Source organism: Pan paniscus, chromosome 15 (genome assembly GCF_029289425.2).
Source record: "Pan paniscus chromosome 15, NHGRI_mPanPan1-v2.0_pri, whole genome shotgun sequence".
Classification (NCBI taxonomy): domain Eukaryota; kingdom Metazoa; phylum Chordata; class Mammalia; order Primates; family Hominidae; genus Pan; species Pan paniscus.
The window spans coordinates 53,837,240-53,859,503 of NC_073264.2; the positions used below are offsets into that span (position 1 = coordinate 53,837,240).

At 38.4% G+C, this 22,264-nt stretch overlaps 1 protein-coding gene across 1 annotated transcript; it reads left to right on the plus strand.

Moving 5' to 3' along the window:
• Nucleotides 1-954: 954 nt before the first annotated feature.
• PSMC6 (proteasome 26S subunit, ATPase 6) lies at nt 955-21,783 on the plus strand. Its single transcript, XM_003831709.4, has 14 exons — nt 955-1,111; nt 2,115-2,194; nt 2,289-2,328; nt 2,570-2,622; nt 4,906-4,973; nt 5,215-5,329; nt 7,710-7,797; nt 11,905-11,966; nt 12,053-12,176; nt 12,801-12,862; nt 14,676-14,796; nt 14,925-15,005; nt 17,775-17,846; nt 21,289-21,783. Exons 1-14 carry the CDS (start codon nt 985-987, stop codon nt 21,405-21,407), a joined length of 1,212 nt encoding a protein of 403 aa, XP_003831757.1. The 5' UTR covers nt 955-984; the 3' UTR covers nt 21,408-21,783.
• The last annotated feature ends 481 nt before the right edge of the window (nt 21,784-22,264 follow it).

Consider the following 22,264-nt stretch of genomic DNA (forward strand, 5'->3'; position numbering starts at 1 on the left):
TTAGCCGGGCGTGGTGGCGCACACCTGTAATGCCAGCTACTCCGGAGGCTGAGGAAGGAGAATTGCTTGAACCCGGGAGGTGGAGGTTGCAGTGAGCTGAGATCGCGTCACCGCTCAACCCTGTGCGGCAGGAGCGAGACTCCATCTCAAAAATAAATAAATAAATACATAAATCTGAAGGTTCTATCAGACTTCAAAGTTCCTGCCTCAGCCTACTTCAGCATCTTTATCTTGTACCCCACATCTCTACAACCCACCCCCTACTGGTCTCATTGGCCTCCTTTCTGTTCCTGGAAGTGAGTCAAGCTTTCCACCCACACCCCCCCACCCCACTCCACTCCAGGACTTGCACTGTTTGTTTAGGTTTTCTTCAGTTGTTGCAAGGCTGGCTCCTTCTCATCTCAGATATCTGTTCTAGATTAATTCTTCCCACCATACTTCTCACCGTGTTTTAATTCCTTCACAGTATTTGTTAAACTCTGAAGTTTTTTTTATTATTATTTCCTACCAAATGATAAGCAGATCTACCTTTAATACCTCATTCACTGACTGAATGGATGAATAAAACTGTCTACTTCTCCAGCACGTGGAGGTCTTGGACAGTACTGTGTTATAACAAAGGCCATCTGTGTTGTGTCGACAGGCCATCGGAACTCCTTTGAGGTATTACACATTTCCTACTTCACTTCCATCTCAGTTTATTACAGAGCCTTTTATACTTCCGGGACAGCAGTGACTTAATACTGAGGCCTCTCAGGGGAAGACCGGGATAACTGAGTCCTGCTTTACCTATCTCGCCTTGCAAGAAACGGTATAGGTGGAGGCCTCTTTCAGTGTATGCCGGCGCTCTAGGTGAACCGAGACATAGAGGTGGAAGTGGAGTAGAAAGACGGGGCCAACCGGAAGGGGCGGGCTCATGGGCGAACCCACCCCTCCAGGCAGGGTTTCGCCCCTCGCCCCGCCCCTTCCCCCGCCCGGACGGCCATGGCCATTCCCGGCATCCCCTATGAGAGACGGCTTCTCATCATGGCGGACCCTAGAGATAAGGCGCTTCAGGACTACCGCAAGAAGTTGCTTGAACACAAGGAGATCGACGGCCGTCTTAAGGAGTGTGAGTGCACCTTTCTTTCCATGTAATCAAGTGCCTCGACTCGCTTCTGCCTCTGACAAAGTAGAAGCCTTTCGCCGAGCCCGGCAACCGAGCCTTAGAGATGACCAGGCCTAGGGCCAGGGACAAGGCGCTTTGTCATCCGGCCCTGAGCTTGTGGAGCAGCACTCCTTCGGGTGTAGAAATGGCCCAGTCCAGCCCGGGTGACAGAACATCGGCGGCCTTGAGGTGAAAATGAAAAAGAAGTAGAGGAGGAGTGGGGAAGTGGGCCGAGGATGTTTCCCAGGTTAGGGTGCAAGAAGGGCAGTGTTGGTGGAGTCCCGGGACTTGGAGAGGGGAAGGCGCTTGAGTCAAGTAAGCTCAAACAAGAGATGAGACTCAGGGAGTCGGCTTGTTCTTGGAGTCGAAAGACGGCCGCGGAGCTTAAGAGAGAAGTGTTCCAGTTGTCATAATAACCCATATCGTCTTGTGTTTCGTGTTGTACTGTATCAGGCATACAAATTTCCCTTACCTCCTGAGTGCTTAACTTTTTTTTCAGTGCATTTTCATTGAAAAGCATGAGTAGTTTAATTAAATGGAGGACCATAATTAAATGATTCTGTGGAGAACTGCATTTGTTGACTTTATTTAGGGTAGAATGTCAGAGAACAATCCACGTGGGTAGGTGAAGAGGTGAGGAAGGGTCTAAGTGATTATCATTCGGATTTGTAGTCGCAAATCCTAAGTGTCAGGGTGTCAATATCTTCTAAGACTATAACTTAAGATGTGCTTAAACAAGTATTGCCGATCAACAAAGTAAAAATATGGTGCTTTCTCTGTAACATTTTGTTGTTATACATGCCACCTACTCATTACAAACAGCATTATTTCTTTTATGGTTTGAAACAGTGGATGTGAAACTTAGGTAAAGTGAAATAGACTTACGTAAACAGTAAAGTGAGACGTAGCGACTTAAACACACTAAGATTACTGTTCAATTAAAAATGTTCAAATTGTATTATTTCAGTAAGGGAACAATTAAAAGAACTTACCAAGCAGTATGAAAAGTCTGAAAATGATCTGAAGGCCCTACAGAGTGTTGGGCAGGTAGGTGATGGAGTTTGGGGAATAGGGGGTGATGGTAATTTGCTTTTTTATTTAGCTGTTGCCAAAAAGTAATGCTTTTTATTTTCTTCCTTAGATCGTGGGTGAAGTGCTTAAACAGTTAACTGAAGAAAAATGTGAGTGATGAATTAGCTTATTAATTAGTAAAGAAACAGCCCACCTCTCTCTCACTTTTGAAATGCGTATTATTTTAATGACAATAATGCAGAGAGAGAGAGTATTTTTGAATAGACTTAAGTTTTCCTTCAACTAATGTCTTCTTGGAGGACAGAAATACAACTAAACCCTCTGTCAACGTGGGTATGTATTTTTTTACTTTCTATTTTTCAATTAGTTCTTTTATGTTTTTTCTTCTAGTCATTGTTAAAGCTACCAATGGACCAAGATATGTTGTGGGTTGTCGTCGACAGGTAATACTTTATATTTGTATAGTGCCTGATGATTGACAAAGCAGTTTCATGTAAGTTATTGTCTCTAATTCTTGAGGCAAGCAGGTGGAGCATTTATGCCCATAACTCACAAGGATGATTTGTTCAGACATAGCTAGTTATTAACAAAGCCTGAATTCAAACCATGGGCTTTGACTCCTGGCATTCCGTACTTTCTACTGTATTACATTGTCTCAGTCAGATCTATTAATAGCCACTTAGAAATAAAAGTATTTTAGAACTGGAAAACAGACATTTTATTTTAATGTCATTTTTAAAGAGGACTTAAAAGTGTTAGATATCATCAGTTACCTGTGTTTATATTTAGACATTCAGAACTGTTACTTATGGACTGTACCATGGCCTAAGTTAATTTTGTATGAGGTCATTTAGATTAGGGTAGGGCAAGTTGAAATAATTCTAAATTTTATTTTACAGTTATCAAAGATGCCAACAAATGACCTCAAGTCATTCAGTAGTGTCTGAAATCAATTTATGTATTATTCTTTAGGAAGTGTCCTTAGATAATTCTTTTAAATTCATTGGAAGAGTTTTCTCTGTTTAATTGTCATTTCAGGTTCAGGTTTTAAAACATTCACAGAACATGGCTGTAAGGGAGAATTTAATCCAGGAACTATAAATCTCCTATTAGGATTTTGCCTAGTATATAAGCGGTTGACATTTTCTAAGTCAAAATATTAGATACCTAAACTGACAAGGGATTTTCATGTCCCTTTCAGGGCTCTGTGGATGCCGAAAGTTGGCATTTCTAAGATATTTCAGGTTGCATGAGGACAAGACTGTATTTGAAGACTAAAAAACATTAGAAAAGCCAAAGTATATATAAGTTGAGTATCCCTTATCCAAAATGCTTGAGCCAGAAATGTGTTTTAGATTTTGGCTTTTTTTTTTCAGGTTTTAGAATATTTGTGTTGTACTGGTTGAGCATCCCTAATTAAAAAAAATCAAAAATTTGAAATGCTCCGATGAGCATTTTCTTTGAGCATCATGTCAGCATTCAAAAAATTTCACATTGTGGAGCATTTTGGATTTTCAGATTAAGAATACTCAGCCTGTATTTCCTATAGATGTAAACATTGAAATAGCTTCATATTGATTTCTCCTCTTATTTTTTCAAGTAACCTCACTTCTTAGCCGTTTTTTCCCTAATTGTTATATTAATCCTAGTGTTTTGCCTATCTTCCTAAATTTGAAGCTCTTTGTAAAATCCTGTGACAAGTGGTCAGTAATTTATATGATTCCGAAATTGTATTGGCACGCAGTTTTTTAAACTATTAAAAAGTAACTTGGGTCGGGCGGGGTGGCTCATGCCTGTAATCCCAGCACTTTGGGAGGCTGAGGTGGGCAGATCACGAGGTCAGGAGATCAAGACCAGCCTGACCAACATGGTGAAACCCCGTCTTTACTAAAAAATACAAAAAAAAATTAGCCGGGCATGGTGGCACACACCTGTAATCCCAGCTACTTGAGGCTGAGGCAGGAGAATTGCCTAAACCAGGGAGGCAGAGGTTGCTGTGAGCCAAGATGGCGCCACTGCACTCCAGCCTGGGCGACAGAGTGAGACTCCGTACTCCATCTCAAAAAAAAAAGTAACTTTATCTTTGAAAAGTAACAACATCCTGAGAGTGAGGCAGATCTAGTAGATTCTAATTTTAGCCAGATAAGCCAAGAAATTATTTAGTATGATTCAACCTAATGTGTAATGTGTTCAGCACGTGCCTGTCATGTAGCAAAGGCATGAATGATGGTTGCTGGGTTTTGGGGCTTTAAATTTAAAGCATTTTAATAAAAATCTCTAAGGGGAAACCGTGCATTTTTCTCTACTCTCATGAGCATTTAACACATTCTTCCCAGAAGCTGTACGTTTCAAAATAAATCTGATGAGCACACCTTTAAAATGCTTCCCTTTCCTTTCCCTAAAATGTTCACTAAGGGATTTTTCTATAAATGCTTTGGTAGCAATTCCCAAAGTCACTGTACCATTGCTGCCTCAAGCTTTGTGTGTTAGTCATTTCACATTTTACACTGAGATTACACAAAGGGGCATGCTTTTAAGGAGCAAGTGGAAATCACTTTGAATTACTTATTTTATAAGCCATTTTGTTAGCATAGAGTTTATAATCTGATATTTGTGTTCTCTCTGGAGGGTAAAAATGAGTGTTTGGCTTCTAAATATTAAACTCTCGTTAGAGTGTTATTCTGTTTTTAAGTGTTGATGTAATATCTTTTGTTTTACAAAACTAGCTTGACAAAAGTAAGCTGAAGCCAGGAACAAGAGTTGCTTTGGATATGACTACACTAACTATCATGAGGTGGGTTTCTTATTCTATTTAGTTTACCTTTTATTTTCACAAAGGGTGGTTTTTATCTGAGATATATGCTTCTTGAGATCACTGAATATTTTGGCACTTTTTCCCTTTTACTAGTTTCTAATTAAGCACATCTTTATGAGATCAGCTACAGGTGGTTGCTTGAGCAAGTTATTTATATGCTATCTGTAGGCTAAGAGAAAATATATCTTTCAAAAGAAAAATACATACCTTTTCATTCTAGATATTTGCCGAGAGAGGTGGATCCACTGGTTTATAACATGTCTCATGAGGACCCTGGGAATGTTTCTTATTCTGAGATTGGAGGGCTATCAGAACAGATCCGGGAATTAAGAGAGGTTGGTACTGTGTGCCTTGTTCTCTGAACTTAGCTAATAAATACTACTAGTTTTGGGATTCTTAACAGGAGAAACAGGATGAAAAAGTACTTTTTGTCTAAATGGTAGTTAAGAATATTATGTATTTACTATTCTTGCTAAGAAGAATAGCACTGAATTTCTAGCTGTGAAAATTACTGTTGTTTTTTTATTTGGAGATAATTTGGTGTTAGAAAAATCCTGCTCTTTTTGTGGCAAAGGAACGGAGAAAAAGCTAAAAATAATTGATGTAATCTAATATCCTGTGGTTTTGATTATCATAATAAGTTACTTGGGTCAGAGCATATTTGGATAATGTGTGTGATGAGTTTTTTCCATAACCTCATTAATACTAGCTTCCCACTCTTACAGAAGAGTAGGGTACCTGTTCCTTAAATATTTTATTTTGTTAAAGCTGTTTGCTGCCATTCAAGAAAACCACTGGCTTTAGGATTGTCTTAAATCTTGTAAGCTTTTAGGTGAACAATCAAATCAGGATTGCCTTACTTCATAGCACCGACAGCTTCTTAACTGTTATCTGTAAAGCAAATTACATTGTCCTATGGATTTTATCCTAAATTAGGCTGTGAATATTTAGGAATTAATGGGAATAATTGGAATGTCTTACACAATCTGATTTAAGCTTTAAGCCAGTTCTCATACTTCAGTACATTAATTTTTTTTGGAACACTTATTAAAAATACACATTACTAGGCCCTCTGAGTGGTTTTGATGGACTAGATTGGGGGTAGGCACAGGAATTAGCATTTAAACAAGCATTCCAAGTGATTGTGAAACCAAATTTTTCTTTGACAATACTTGAGGAAGCACTGATCTAAGTGTAAAAAAAAAAAAAAAGGCAGTTCTCACCTGTATTAATGAAAGGGTAACAGAGGAAGAACAGGTGCTTCATAAAACGGTGAAAACTTGCTTTCCACAGTGATTTGCTGCATTAGCCATAGGAGCAGAAAGAATCCCATGTATACATGCAGTATCCTTTACTGTCTGCAGATACTTTACACTTTAGAGTATTGATTTCTCTCACTTCTGGCTTTTCCCAGTCACGCTTTATGCACATATGGACACAACTTTTTTTTTTTCTTTTGAGACAGGGTCTGGTTCTTTTGCCCAGGCTGGAATGCAGTGGTGCAGTCTCAGCTCACTGCAACCTCTACCTCCCAGGCTGAAGTCATCCTCTCACCTCACCCTCCCAAGTGGCTGAAGGCATGCGCCACCACATGTGACTAATTTTTTTATTTTTTGTAGAGATGGGGTTTCACCATGTTGTCCAGGCTCTTCTCGAACTCCTGAACTCAAGCCATCCTCCGGCCTCGGCCTCCCAAAGTGTTGGGATTTACAGGCGTGAGCCACCGCACCTAGCCCAACACAACTATTCAATAGAAATTTCTCTCTCGGTCAGGCATGGTGGCTCACGCCTGTAATCCCAGCACTCTGGGAGGCCGAGGTGGGTGGATCATCTGAGGTCAGGAGTTCAAGACCAGCCTGCCAATACAGTGAAACCCCATCTCTTCTAAAAGTACAAAAATTAGCCAGGTGTGGTGGTGGCGCCTGTAGTCCCAGCTACTCAGGAGGCTGAGACAGGAGAATCTCTTATACCCGGGAGGCAGAGGTTGCAATGAGCCAAGATCATGCCATTGCACTCCAGCCTGGGCAACAGACTCTGTCTCAAAAAAAAAAAAAAAAAAAAAAGAGAGAAATTTCTCTCTTAAGTTACTGGTACTATAAGTAATTTAAATTGGACTTTCAGATCTTCAATTTCTCTAGTCTCTACTTTTCTTCCTTGAATCAATCTTGAGAGCAGAACATACTGTTCTTTAAAAGCTGCCGTGGCAAAATGCCAACAGATAAAAATTGTATATACCTTTTCTCTTGGTATGTTGTCAAATCCATCCCCCATTTTAGAATTATTTTGTGTTGTATTTTCAAATGCAAACTAGTATAGATCTTTTGAGTTGTGTTTTTTGTTTATATGTTCATTTGACTTAACTGATTTTTTTGTGGTATAATTTTTCATTGAGGTATAATTACATTAAAAAAATGTAGATTCTTAAGTGTACATTTCAAATATGTTTGGACAAGTTATGTATCTGTGTAACCATCACCCCAATCAAGTGTGTGGTTTATTTAAAAAACATTATTTGAAATTTTTTAGATTTCAGAGATCTTAAATCTACCTGGAGCAAAACCTCTTAATATAAATGGTTTTACCTAGCATGGAAGTCTAGGTCTATTAAGAATTATGATGTGTACACCTAACTAAGGTGATATTTGACTTAGAGTATTTGAAAGTACATTAAAAATCTTGACTAACTTTTTAAGAAAGATTTAACTTCTTTTCTAGGTGATAGAATTACCTCTTACAAACCCAGAGTTATTTCAGCGTGTAGGAATAATACCTCCAAAAGGCTGTTTGTTATATGGACCTCCAGGTTGGTATTGAATTATTTCTACTCCACCAATAAGATAAATGAATTAAGGAATTAAAAAAAAAAAGACAATTTTTTTATTTTTATTTTTTTGAGACACGGTCTCACTCTGTTGCCCAGGCTGTAGTGCAGTGGCACAATCTGGGCTAACTGCAACCTCTGCCTTCCGGGCTCAAGTGATTCTCCCACCTCAGTCTCCCACGTAGCTGGGACTGCAGGCGTGCATCACCATGTCTGGTTAATTTTTGTATGTTTTGTAGAGAAGCAATTTTGCCATGTTGCTCAGGCTATCTCAAACTCCTGGACTCAAGCGATCTGCCCACCTTAGCCTCCCAAAATGTTGGGATTACAAGCATAAACCACTGCGCCTGGCCATAAGGTGGAAATTTGATGTGGGCAGTTCCAACTTCTCCTCTCTTCAGAGTGAGAATGAGATAGGATATTTATGTCTACTGTTCTTTGAGGCATGCTTAGTGCATTTGTGCCTCACAGTACATTTATCTTAACAGGCCATGTGATTCTAGTGCAACAGTCCTCAAATTGTGGTTCACAGACCCAGAGGTGCTTTCATGGACTCTGTAAGGTCAAAACTACTTTATAATACTGAAATGTTAAGCCAGGCGCAGTGGCTCACACCTGTAATCCCAGCACTTCGGGAGGCCGAGGCAGGCAGATCACCAGAGGTCAGGAGTTTGAGAGCAGCCTGGCCAACCAACATGATGAAACCCTGTCTCTACTAAAAATACAAAAATGAGCCATTCGTGGTGGCGTGCACCTGTAATCCCAGCTACTCGGGAAGCTGAGGCAGGAGAATTGCTTAAACCTGGGAGGCAGAGGTTGCAGTGAGCCGAGATTGCCCCACTGCACTCCAGCCTGGCTGACAGAGTGAGACTCCTTCTCAAAAAAAAAAAAAAAAAAAAAAATTTTTTTATATAAAGCAAATGTACCTATAGCATACTGCTTGACATATGTAGCCCCACAATGACACAAAACAAAAAACTAAAATGTTGTTTGGCTCTTCCACTGTGTTGACATTTGTGCTGATGGTGCAAGAGCATCATGGGTAAAATTAAATTACTTGCACTGTAGTGTGAATCAGCATTAGTGGCATGAAACGGTGCTAGTTAGTAGCCATTGTGTTCTTGACTGCCACATACTTGCAGTGTAAAAAAAAAAAAAAGTGAGTTTCACTATAAAGTCCTTGGTGAAACAGTAAAAATTATTAATTTTGTTAAATCTTCATCTTTGGGTAATATTTTGTGTTCTTCATGATAAAAGGGAAAATAAATATAAAGTACTGCTGCATATTGAATAAGATAGTTGTCTTTAGGAAAAGCACTTGTGCAGTTATTTAAGTTGCCAGCTGAATTCATTGCTTTTTATGGAATGCTATTTTTGCTTGAATGGACCATTTACAGATATGCTGTGATTATCAGACTGGTTATTGGTTATTAGTTATTGATTACTCAAGACTGGTTTTTGGTTATTTGGCGCACATTTTTTCCAAAGCGAACAAATTAAGCCTGTCATGTTAAACAACTGACACCATCTATTGCCATTGATAAAATTTGAAATGTCAAGTGAAAATTAGAATTTTTAGAAACATATATCTGGCACTATGTGGTTGAAGCTTTTTCTTTTTTTCTTTTCTTTTCTTTTTTTTTTTTTGATAAGGTGTTACTCTGTTACCCAGGCTGGAGTGCAGTGGCGTGATCATCCTGGCTCGCTGCAACTTCTGCCTCTTGGGCTCAGGTGATTCTTCCACCTCAGCCTCCTGAGTAGCTGGTACTACAGGTGTGTGCCACCATGCCAGGCTAATTTTTGTGTTTTTAGTAGAGGCAGGGTTTTGCCATGTTGCCCAGGCTGGTCTTGAATTGCTGGGCTCAAGCAACCCGCCCACCTCAGCCTCCCAAAGTGCTGGGATTACAGGCATGAGCCACAATGTCCAGCCACGGCAGCTTTCTAATATATTAATACTTAAAGACTTTTCTGATGAGATAAGTGGTGAGAATAACAAAAATTTTTTATAATGTGTGGTGAAAAATGTCAACATTTGGAAGATTTGCATAACTCAACCAGTAGTTTCCAAATAATCAATGCTTGATATTAAAATATTCATAAGTAAAAGATCCAGTCAGTGCGCAGGATAGACCAATGTATTTTAATGTAACAGAAGTTTCTGTCATAGTCCATGTTGTAAGTAGATAGCTATTATAAGAAAGACAAAAGTGTTTGCAAGATGTAGAGAAAAGAGAAAGAACCCTTGTACACTATTGGTGGGAATGTAAATTAGCACAGCCATTTTTGAAAACATGGAGGTTCCTCAAAAAACTAAAAATAGAATTACCATATGATTCAGCAATCCCACTTCTGGGTTTATATCTAAAGGAATTGAAATCAGTGTGTCAGAGATAGCTGCACTCCCATGATTATTTCACAATAGCCAAGATATAGAAATAGCCTAAAAATTGCCCATCAATGGATGAATGGATAAAGAAAATGTGGTAGCCGGGTGCAGTGGCTCATACCTGTAATGCCAGCACTTTGGGAGGCTGAGGCGGGCAGATCACCTGAGGTCGGGAGTTTGAGACCAGCCTGACCAACATGGAGAAACCCCGTCTCTGCTGAAAATACAAAATTAGCTGGGTGTAGTAGTTCATGCCTGTAATCCCAGCTACTCGGGAGGCAGAGGCAGGAGAATCACTTGAACCTGGGAGGCGGAGGTTGCAGTGAGCTGAGATCGTGCCATTGCACTCCAGCCTGGGCAACAAGAGCGAAACTCCATCTCAAAAAAAAAAGAAAAAGAAATGTGGTAAATACACACATTGGAATACTATTCAGCCTTAAAAAAGGAAACCCTGTCATTTGTGACAATATGGATGAATCTAGAGGATGTTATACTAAGTGAAATAAGCCAGACACAGAAAGACAGTTACCACATAATCTCATTTTCATGTGGAATCTTAAAAAATTGAACTCGTAGAAACCAAGAGTAGAATGGTGGTTACCAGAAGTTGTGGTGGTGTATGGGGATAGGGGAGATGTTGGTCAAAGGATATAAAGTTCACTTAGACAGGAGGAATAAGTTCTAGGTGACATATTGCATAGCATGGTGACTATAATTAATAATGTGTTAGCTATTTCAAAGTTGCTAAAAGTAGATTTTAAATGTTCTAACCACAAAGTAATGCTAAGCATGTGAGGTGATGCATATGTTGATTTGCCTGATTTAATCATTCTTCAATATATACATGTATCATAATTTAACCCATAAATATACAATTTATTTGTCAATTTAAAATAGATTTAAAAAATTATAACATTTTGATTAAAATTTTAATGTTGACAGCAGAAGTACTTTGGAATTTTTTTTTTTTTTTTTGAGACAGAGTCTTGCTCTGTCACCCAGGCTGGAGTGCGGTGGCGAGATTATAAGCTCACTGCAACCTCCACCTCCCGGATTCAAGCGATTCTCCTGCCTCAGCCTCCCCAGTAGGTGGGACTACAGGCATGTGGCACCACGCTCGGCTAATTTTTTGTATTTTTAGTAGAGACAGGGTTTCACTGTGTTTCGATCTCCTGACCCTGTGATCTGCCCGCCTCAGCCTCCCAAAGTGCTGGGATTACAGGTGTGAGCCACCACACCTGGCCAAGTACTTTGGAATTTTAAATGAAAATTCTATTTAGGATTTAGCTTTCATTTTGGAAAATTTACTTGCCAAACGATTATATTCTTAAAAGGATTTTAAAAATGTGTTTCACATAGGCCGGGTGCGGTGGCTCCTGCCTGTAATCCCAGCACTTTGGGAGGCTGAAGTGGCAGGATCACTTGAGCCCAAGAGTTCAAGACCAGCCTGCGCAACACAGAGAGACCCCGTCTCTGAAAAACAAACAGACAAACAAAAAACTTAGCTGTGCGTGATGGCACATGCCTGTCATCCCAGCTACTTGGGAGGCTGAGGTGGGAAAATCGCTTAGGTCTGGGAGGTCAAGGTTGCAGTGAGCTGTGATCTCGCCACACTCCAGCCTAGGTGACAGAGTGATTGCCTGTCTCAAAACAAATTTTTTTCTACCTTACCATCTAATTAAGACTTCTTTTGTCATTCTTAGGTACGGGAAAAACACTCTTGGCACGAGCCGTTGCTAGCCAGCTGGACTGCAATTTCTTAAAGGTAAAGGGAAGATTATTTTGTACTTATTGAAATTTAATTTTACTTGAATTATCTTATATTTACCTTACTGTTTTTCCTTTAATCAGGTTGTATCTAGTTCTATTGTAGACAAGTACATTGGTGAAAGTGCTCGTTTGATCAGAGAAATGTTTAATTATGCTAGAGATCATCAACCATGCATCATTTTTATGGATGAAATAGATGCTATTGGTAAGAATAACACCCTTGTTGAAAGTTTTAGGACTTTTTTTTAAATGTAAAAGAACCTTTTTCCCTCTCTTAATCTGTAATTGTGACTTGTATGAAGTAGATACCACAATGAATCAGATGTTAGTTTAACCAATTTTAATAAATAACCTTTCATGGCCGGGTGCGGTGGCTCATGCCTGTAATCCCAGCACTTTGAGAGGCCAAGGTGGGCAGATCACGAGGTCAGGAGATCGAGACCGTCTGGCCAACATGGTGAAACCCTGTCTCTACTAAAAATACAAAAATTAGCTGGATGTGGTGGCACATGCCTGTAATCCCAGCTACTGAGGAAGCTGAGGCACGAGAATCGCTTGAACCCAGGAGACGCAGGTTGCAGTGAGCCGAGATCACACCACTGCACTCCAGCCTGGCGACAGAGCGAGACTCCGTCTCAATAAATAACCTTTCACTTTAACAAAATGAGAAATGTTACACCAAAATCAAGTCTAACTTTGTCAGCATAATTCTTGCTCTTTAATTTTCATCTTAATGTTTTAAGCCACAGACTGTTATGTTCTGTTTTCTTAAATGATGGTTGTAGAGGAAAAGAGTAATGCATATAAATTTCCAAATCTACTATCTTAGGTGGTCGTCGGTTTTCTGAGGGTACTTCAGCTGACAGAGAGATTCAGAGAACGTTAATGGAGGTAATATTTGGTAAAGGGGGTTTATAAAGAAACCAATGTTTATTAAATGAAGAACTGAACATTGCATATTTGATAGTCAAAATATATAGAACATTTTAAATGAAATATGAAATTTGAAAATATTGTCAGGAACAAACATGTTTCTCTATCACAAACTCTAAGAAAATGACTACTAGAAAATAAGGCTATCTGCCAAATTCCATTTGGTATACACCTATACTATTCTGTGTTTTTTTGAGTAGATCAGTCATTCATATATTTAAATTCTTATGAATGTGATCTTGCGGTAGTTTTATGAAGACATTTTTTGTAATGGTCATATTAAGACTGTTGGCAATAAATGAGCTATAATTATGTATGAAGCTGCTCTAAAAATTATTTTTTTCTCTCACTTTATTGCTGAGACTGAGGCAACTAAAATAGTTTTGATAATTGAAGAGGATAGATGACAGAATGAAAGAATGCACATAAAGCCTTCCTCCAGTTTTACCTTTCCCCACTCCAAATTCTGTGAAAGTGATATCAAGAGTCCAAATACATTTTCCACTTCAAATAGAAACTAGGTAGCATGGGTAATGCAGTGTCAAATTCTTTCTCCTTAGAAGTATTTGAAAAATCTTTTTTCATAAATTATACAGATCCGCTCAGAAGATAACATAGCATTTGGAAATTATAAAATCTCTTAGAAACCTTAAATTGAGATATTTTTAAATAACACAAATACTAATTTTATTCAAGTAACTAATATATCATCAACTAACACATTGTCAGACTAGCTATATTTTAGAGAGTTTGTTAAATGCAGTAAGGTTTTTCATTTATTCAAGAAAACTTTAGAAATTGAGGACAATATTTTTTATGTCTTTTAGTATTTCTGTGTACAGTAGAATTATTTGAAAAAATAGGCCAGGCATGGTGGCTTCTGCCTGTAATCCCAGCACTTTGGGAGGCCCAGCTGGGCAGATCATGAGGTCTGAGCATTGAGACCAGCCTGACCAACGTAGCGAAACACCATCTCTACTAAAGATACAAAAATTAGCTGGGCGTGGTGGCGTGTGCCTGTAATCCCAGTTACTCAGGAGGCTGAGGCAGGAGAATTGCTTGAACCCAGGAGGTGAGGTTGCAGTGGGCTGAGATCACCCCATTGCACTCCAGCCTGGGTGACAGAGCGAGAGTCTGTCTCAAAAAAAAAAAAAAAAAAAAAAAAAAGGAGTCCCAGCTACTCAGGAGGTTGAGGTGGGAGGACTGGTCGAGCCCAGGAGGTGGAGGTTGCAGTGAGCGATGATCAGGCCACAGTACTCCAGCCTGGGTGACAGAGTGAAACTCTGTCTCAAAAAAAAAAAAAAAAAAAAAATCAGTTTATTATCAAATTTGTAGAAAAATCTTTGTATCCAGTTATCCTAATATAAATGTTATGTCTGACATATCATAAGCACTTTATATATTGGATTTTATTATTAGCTTTTCCTTTAAAAAATAATTGGTGAAATTTTGGACATTGGAAATTAGATCCACATAGTTTAATTTCATAATTCTTGACATGATGGAAGCCTTCAGATTTATTAAAACTACCTGGTAGCTATAGAAAGATACATAGCTATTAAAAGGTACATAATCTAGCTTAGAACTTTGAGGCTAGAAAGTATATCCCTTTATATAAGAGAGAGAAAAAGAATTCTATCAAATGACCATTCTGAAGATAGAACATATCTATCTGTAGACAATACATTTCATGGCATTAGACATATAAAAGGTGTGTGCTATTTTTTTAATGGTTAGAATTTTTGTAAAATCTGATTCTTAATATTCTTAGTTACTGAATCAAATGGATGGATTTGATACTCTGCATAGAGTTAAAATGATCATGGCTACAAACAGACCAGATACACTGGATCCTGCTTTGCTGCGTCCAGGAAGATTAGATAGAAAAATACGTGAGTTAAGATTCTTTACCTACCGTCCATTTCCCTTTGTGCCCATTTCTTTTTCCATACTTCACTTCACTTTCCACTGTATTTTAAAAAAGATAAAACTGGACTATAAAATAATTTTTTATTTTCAGATATTGATTTGCCAAATGAACAAGCAAGATTAGACATACTGAAAATCCATGCAGGTCCCATTACAAAGCATGGTGAAATAGGTAAGGAAGTCATCTATTTTATATGTATTTACATTTGGTAAATGAAGAAAAATACTTTTAGAAATTACTGATAGTTTCCTAAATCTGGTTTTAAATTCAGCAAATGTGGTGGTTTTAAATTCAGCAAATAGTTATTGAGCATCTACTATAAGCTAGGAACCATTGTAAGTGTTTTATAAGGGCTGACAATATAGCAAGGAACAAAACAGACAAATTTCTGCCATTAGAGAACTTACATTCTTGTTAGGAAAAAACAGATAAAGTTAGTAAAACAAAGTATAATAGATGATGATAAGTGCTATGGAGAAAAATAAAGCAAGAAAGTGGGGGGCGGGCATGGTGGCTCACTCCTGTAATCCTAATGGTTTGGGAGGCCGAGGCAGAAGGACCGCTTGAGGCCAGGAGTTTGAGGTTGCAGGGAGCTATGATCATGTGACTGCACTCCAGTTTGGCAAGACGCTGTTTCAGGGGGAAAAAAAAAGAAAAGGGGGATAGGAAATTAGGGAAGTGCCAGGACCAGGCATGAGGATATGTTTTTAAATGACAGGGAGGATTAGCACAGGGAAGGCCTTACCAAGAAGGTAATTTATTTTTTAGAGACAGGGTCTCACTCTTGCCCAGGCTGGAGTGCAATGGTGTGATCCCAGCTCACTGCAACTTCTGCCTCCCAAGCTCAAATGATCCTCACACCTCAGCCTCCTGATTAGCTGGGACTACAGGCACACACCACCAACCCTGGCTTGTTTTTTTGTAGGGATGGGGTTTCACCATGTTGCCCAGGCTGATCTTGAACTACTGGGCTCAAGCAATCTGCCCACCTCGGCCACCCAAAGTTCTGGGATAACAGGCGTGTGCCACTGCACCCGGCCTGGTTGTTTGTTTGTTTTTTAAATTGATTCCTGTTAAATGCTGACAATAGGTCAGATAAAGAGTTCTCAGAGTAGACCTTTGGATTTAACTATATGGAGGTCATTGGTAATCTTGTCAAAAGTAGCTTCTTGGGAGTGGTGGAGGTGAAAGCCTATTTCAGTTGGGTTTCAGAGAGATTGGGAGGAGAGGCATTGAGTTTAGACATTTCTTTTAAGAGTTCTACAGAGGGGGCAGAAGAAGTAGAAGGGGAATGCCGATGAGGAGTTGGCAGAGTTTTCTGTAAGATGGAAGAGTTTACGACCCCCCTGCCCTTTTTTTTTTTTTTAATAATGCTACTGGGAATGACCTAGGAGAAAGAGAAATTGGCAGTGTTCTTTCCTTGAAGAGGGATTGGCCCTATATATGTGTGTACTTTTATGAGACTGGAGGAAAGGCAGAGTACATAGATGCTTATGATGACAGGTTCTTAGATAGTGCAGGAACTTGTAGAAGTGTTTTTTTCTGAATGCTTCTGTTTTCTCAGTGAAGTAGAATGCACGTTCAGAATGAAGATAGGGAAGTGTTCTTAGAGATTTGAGGACAAAGGAGAAGGTATAAAGTCATTATCTATGGAAGTGAGGGATTGGACTAGGGTGCAGGCCAGTAAAACATGGCTTGTGAACCAAATTCTGCCTGCCCTGTGTTTTTGGAAACACACAAAGTTTTGTTGTAACCCAAGCATGCTCATTTATCTATTGTCTATGGCTGCTTTCCTACTGGAATAGCTGAGTTGAATAGTTACAACAGAAACCATATGGCTTGCAAAGCATACAGTATTTACTCTCTGGCCCTTTACATAAAAAGTTTGCTGACCTCCAGACTAGGGAAATCTAGTATAATTTCCAGGCAGCCTTAAAAACTCTTTAGAAGTTAATGGTCCAGAATAATGACAAATAGCTGATTGTTGACTTTCACTATCTTCATTGCCCCTGTTAGAGAGTTTTGAGCTGGAAAGACCGAACTGAACAAAGGATGTCAATGTATAGGTTTCTTCCACAAATACTGAGCTCTTGCTAGATGCCAGATACTGTGCTAGCCTTGGGAATTCTTGCTCTCAGGAAGCTTACAATGAACTTAAACCTGATTAAAGACAATTCATGAATATATGTGTGATTTCAAATAGAGAACGACATGCCCTATATTGCCTGACCAAACGGTGCATCATCAAAGTTATTCAAACTGTAGTAGCCTGTGCTGTCTTACTTCTCTTCCTATTCTGTATCAGATCCATTGTTGCTACCCCAATCCTATAGCTCTTTGATTCATGTCTGTTATGTGGGTGGATGGAGAACTCACTTTATTACTGCTACCATAGATCTGATACTTCACCACTTGAATCTTGCACAGAAACCAGAGAAGCTAGCTAATGCGTGCTGTAGCATTTAAAAATTCCATGTGATAAAATTATGTATGATTACATTTCAGTTTTGCTATACTTTATATTTGGCTTGTATGATTAAAGTAAACAAAGTAAATTCCATTGTTATAATTGGTTTTGAGTGTTATAGGTTTATTCAAATTCAAGATTTGATTACAGTTTTGATAAGAGTCACAGCTTAACAGGTATCTGGAGTTCACATGTGCATAGCTATTTCACTGTATAAAAATAGATTAAGATATTTTGAGATTTTGGTGATATTTCCTGTTTTTAAAGTTTCAGGGGTGTGTCTAATTCTTCTTGGTGCTGGTTTATTTAACAGAAGTCTTAGTTTTTGGATATTAATATTGTGGAAAGTTAACAGAGCTGATGTCTAGCTGATCAAACTCAAAGTAAGCTCTTCAGTTTAAATTTTCGATGTGGGCATAAATCAAGTAAAGGTCTAATTTTTAAAACTAATTTCCAGTATTTTTTCTAAACAGATTATGAAGCAATTGTGAAGCTTTCGGATGGCTTTAATGGAGCAGATCTGAGAAATGTTTGTACTGAAGCAGGTAAGGGTTTAAAGTACAGTTTTACTGTTGATTTTAATTTTTAAAATTTGCTGAAACTGTTTTGAGTTTATCTGAAAGCGGAGCATAGACTTTGCAAGGATTTGGGTTCATGCTGTTCTTTTAGGAATCGATTCCAGGAAATAGGAGAAGCAGGGCAAGTGAGATGGAAAGAGGGAAAGCTAATATGAGGGTGCACCATTGAGGTAGGTGCTGTAGGAAAGGGAGGTTAGATCTCAGAGAAGCATACAGAATGCCTTCCAGGATCACCCAGCTGAAAGTTGGGAGACTAGAACATTTATTTACCAGTACTCATCCCCCATTGGATGAGATTTGTCCTTGGTAGTGTTGACTCCTTTGCACTTCTACATGCCTTAGGGCAGAATGTGGAAGAAGAGGCATGTAATAGAACACTGGCCCCCTGAAGTAAGTCTGAGTTGCTACAGAATTGCCTACCACATCTGTGGCTGGAATTAGAATGGGCCAGCACCAGAGGTATCTGCTGCAAAATGAATTGTGTATGTTGTCTAATACTAGTCTGTGAGCAGTGTTTTGAAAGATTGATTTATGAATTATGTGATCATGCCATTTGTGTAAAATGTAGTATTTAAATATAATTCTCTGTGGATTGTGTGATACTATTTTTTTCACTTCTACATAGTATGTAAAAATTGTGTGATGCTATTTTTATTTCCAGTACCAAGTAGCTTTAATACCCTACCTAGAATCATTTAGTTTTTGTCTTCCATACAGAATCTTTAAATAGAAAAAAAAAACTTCTACAGTATAGTTACTGACTTTATAGGTTATAGATTTTCTTAAGTATTAGAATATGTGATTTCCTCTTGCTTTTCATATCATGTTTAGCCTTAGTAAATTCAACACAGTGTTTAAAGTGGCTGCTCAAGGAGGGCTTCTCAGTACAGGTATCTTCATGGGTATTGGGTATGCTGTGAGTCAGTATCTGCATCAGATATGCAGGTCAGATACTGTTCACGTCTAGAAATGCTGTCAATACAAATTAGGGTAAATCATGCTCACAGAGCGTTATCAATAAACTAAACTATTTAGAGGTAAACTGTCATATAGCTTGAACAAGTTAGAGTAATTTATGACATTCTCTTTCCAAAATGTAAACCAGACCAAATTATTATCAGAAGATTGCTTTGGTTAGATTGTAATCCAAATGCAAGCTGTGCAGTGAACCTAAAGGCTGTTGCTATCAAAATATACGCTTTTTTTCCTTACATATTCTTACAAATTTACCTTTAGTTATTGCAAATGAGCTATAACTTCTGTGTGGATTAAAATTTTAGTTTTTTTTAACTAGGTGGGACATTCACATCTGGAAACATACTGAAATTTTTATCTTCTTTTTAGACTTGAAGGCTTTTTTGTTAACATTTTTCTGTAAGTTAAAATACACTTGATTCAACTACAGTTGCCCTTCCTGTTCAGGTCCTGACATTATCTCTTTTGGATTATAATACATCTCTATTTTATTTTTTCTTTTGAGACGGAGTCTCACTCTGGCCCAGGCTGGAGTGCAGTGGCATGATCACTGCTCCCTGTAGCCCAGACCCGATCATTTCTCCTTTATCTCCCAGTAGCTGGGACTATAGGCGTGCGCCACCACACCCAGCTAATTTTTGTATTTTTTGTAGAGACGGGTTTCACCATGTTGTCCAGGCTGGTCTCAAATTCCTGGGCCCGAGTAATCCACCCACCTGGGCCTCCCAAAATGCTACCAGGCCTGGCCAGGCATCTCTTGTGCAGATTTACTTATTCACTAAAGTGATTTGGAAAATAGCCATGTGTGCAAGGTTTACAAAAATAACTTACCTAGTTTCACTGTAGCTTTCTAAACAAGTTTTGAAACTTTGTTATTTTTTAAAAATCAGTCATTTCCATTCACCCGGTTTCTAGGACAACATAGATTGTTTCCTTATGTAGAAATCTAGAAAGGAAAGAAGATAGGAAATAATCCTTGAAATCTTCTATTTTAACTCCCTCATTTTATGTAAGTGAAAATTCAATACAGGCAGATCCTCAATGGAAATATTAGAATTCATTTAATTAGTAGATAGCAATAAACTTACCTGCTTTAGTTTATCATGAGTTAGGATTATCTCAAAATCTGGGACCCATATCCATGACAAAACTAATGTTTAAAAAACTGCATACAAGGAAACTTTTACCCCTTTGTCAAATACTGTTTGAGAAGGTACTTGTCAAAAAGTCGAAGGAAAAAATTGAGTTGTGATACTCAAATATGAATCAAATAAAAATACCAATTTGTACATAAAGTAGGTAAATTTTAACACATGAATAATGACTCCGAGTTTTGCTAAAACCCGCTGTTGGCTTTCTATATGATTCCCTATTCTCAACGTTTTTGATTATTAACAAAGAATGGCTATCAAACTTACTCAAGATTTTTTTTTCCCCATAAATGTGTGCCTTCCAGCAAATTGCTTCCTGTCAAGTTAAATTACGCTTAAAATGTGTATGTGTTGGTAGTTTTGATTGCTTCGGTTTTTTATGCTTGTTTTTATTAAGAGCTACAATCAGATACAGGGACCATTTAAGCCTGGTTTTATTTTATTTTATTTTTTTGAGACAGAGCCTCACTCTGTCACCCAGACTGGAGTACAGTGGTGCGATCTTGGCTCACTGCAACCTCCGCCTCCCGGGTTCAAGCGATTCTCCTGCCTCAGCCTCCCAAGTAGCTGGGGTTACAGATGCCCACTACTACGCCCGGCTAATTTTTGTGTTTTTAGTAGAAACGGGGTTTTACCATGTTGGCTAGGCTGGTCTCGAACTCCTGACCCCAGGTAATCCGTCCACCTTGGCCTCCCAAAGTGTTGGGATGACAGGTGTGAGCCACCGTGCCCGGCCTTGAACCGGATGTTAAATATTCATATAGTGGTCATACCTGTTTTTGTTTTAGAACATAATCACAACACCGCTATGGATTTTTTTTTTTTTTTTGAGATGGGGTCTCGCTCTGTCGCCAGGCTGGAGTGCAGTGCCACTATCTCAGCTCACTGCAACCTCCGCCTCCTGGGTTCAAGCCATTCTCCTGCCTTAGCCTCCCGAGTAGCTGGGACTACAGGCGCGCGCCACCATGCCCAGCTAATTTTTTTTTTGTATTTTTAGTAGAGATGGGGTTTCACCGTGTTGGCCAGGATGGTCTTAATCTCTTGACATTGCAGTCTGCCCACCTTGGCCTCCCAAAGTGTTGGGATTACAGGCGTGAGCCACCGCACCCGGCCTGTGGATTTTAATTGAAAAAAGATAGTGGTTTTTAGCAAATTACAACTACTGGCTCAGAAGTAATAAATCTAAGCTTCACATTTATTCCATAGAATTATATTGTTTTTCTTATAATGAACGTATAATTCATATGTGATATATAGCAGTCATGTTGTTTTATTCTCTACAGGTATGTTCGCAATTCGTGCTGATCATGATTTTGTAGTACAGGAAGACTTCATGAAAGCAGTCAGAAAAGTGGCTGATTCTAAGAAGCTGGAGTCTAAATTGGACTACAAACCTGTGTAATTTACTGTAAGATTTTTGATGGCTGCATGACAGATGTTGGCTTATTGTAAAAATAAAGTTAAAGAAAATAATGTATGTATTGGCAATGATGTCATTAAAAGTATATGAATAAAAATATGAGTAACATCATAAAAATTAGTAATTCAACTTTTAAGATACAGAAGAAATTTTATGTTTGTTAAAGTTGCATTTATTGCAGCAAGTTACAAAGGGAAAGTGTTGAAGCTTTTCATATTTGCTGCGTGAGCATTTTGTAAAATATTGAAAGTGGTTTGAGATAGTGGTATAAGAAAGCATTTCTTATGACTTATTTTGTATCATTTGTTTTCCTCATCTAAAAAGTTGAATAAAATCTGTTTGATTCAGTTCTCCTACATATATATTCTTGTCTTTTCTAAGAGTATATTTACTGTGGTCCTTTAGGTTCTTTAGCAAGTAAACTATTTGATAACCCAGATGGATTGTGGATTTTTGAATATTATTTTAAAATAGTACACGTACTTAATGTTCATAAGATCATCTTCTTAAATAAAACATGGATGTGTGGGTATGTCTGTACTCCTCCTTTCAGAAAGTGTTTACATATTCTTCATCTACTGTGATTAAGCTCATTGTTGGTTAATTGAAAATATACATGCACATCCATAACTTTTTAAAGAGTATGATTCAACGTAATATTTGCTAATATGTGACTGGGTTTTCTTGGTTTATGTAAGACGATAGGTCCCTGTTGAGGATGTGAAGGTCTGGACCCTCTTCCAGGAAAAATTCTAACATACAATTTTGGTATACTATAATTTCAGGAAATTTATTGTTTCCCAAGCTCATCCAAGGACTCTTTAGGTATGTATGGATAC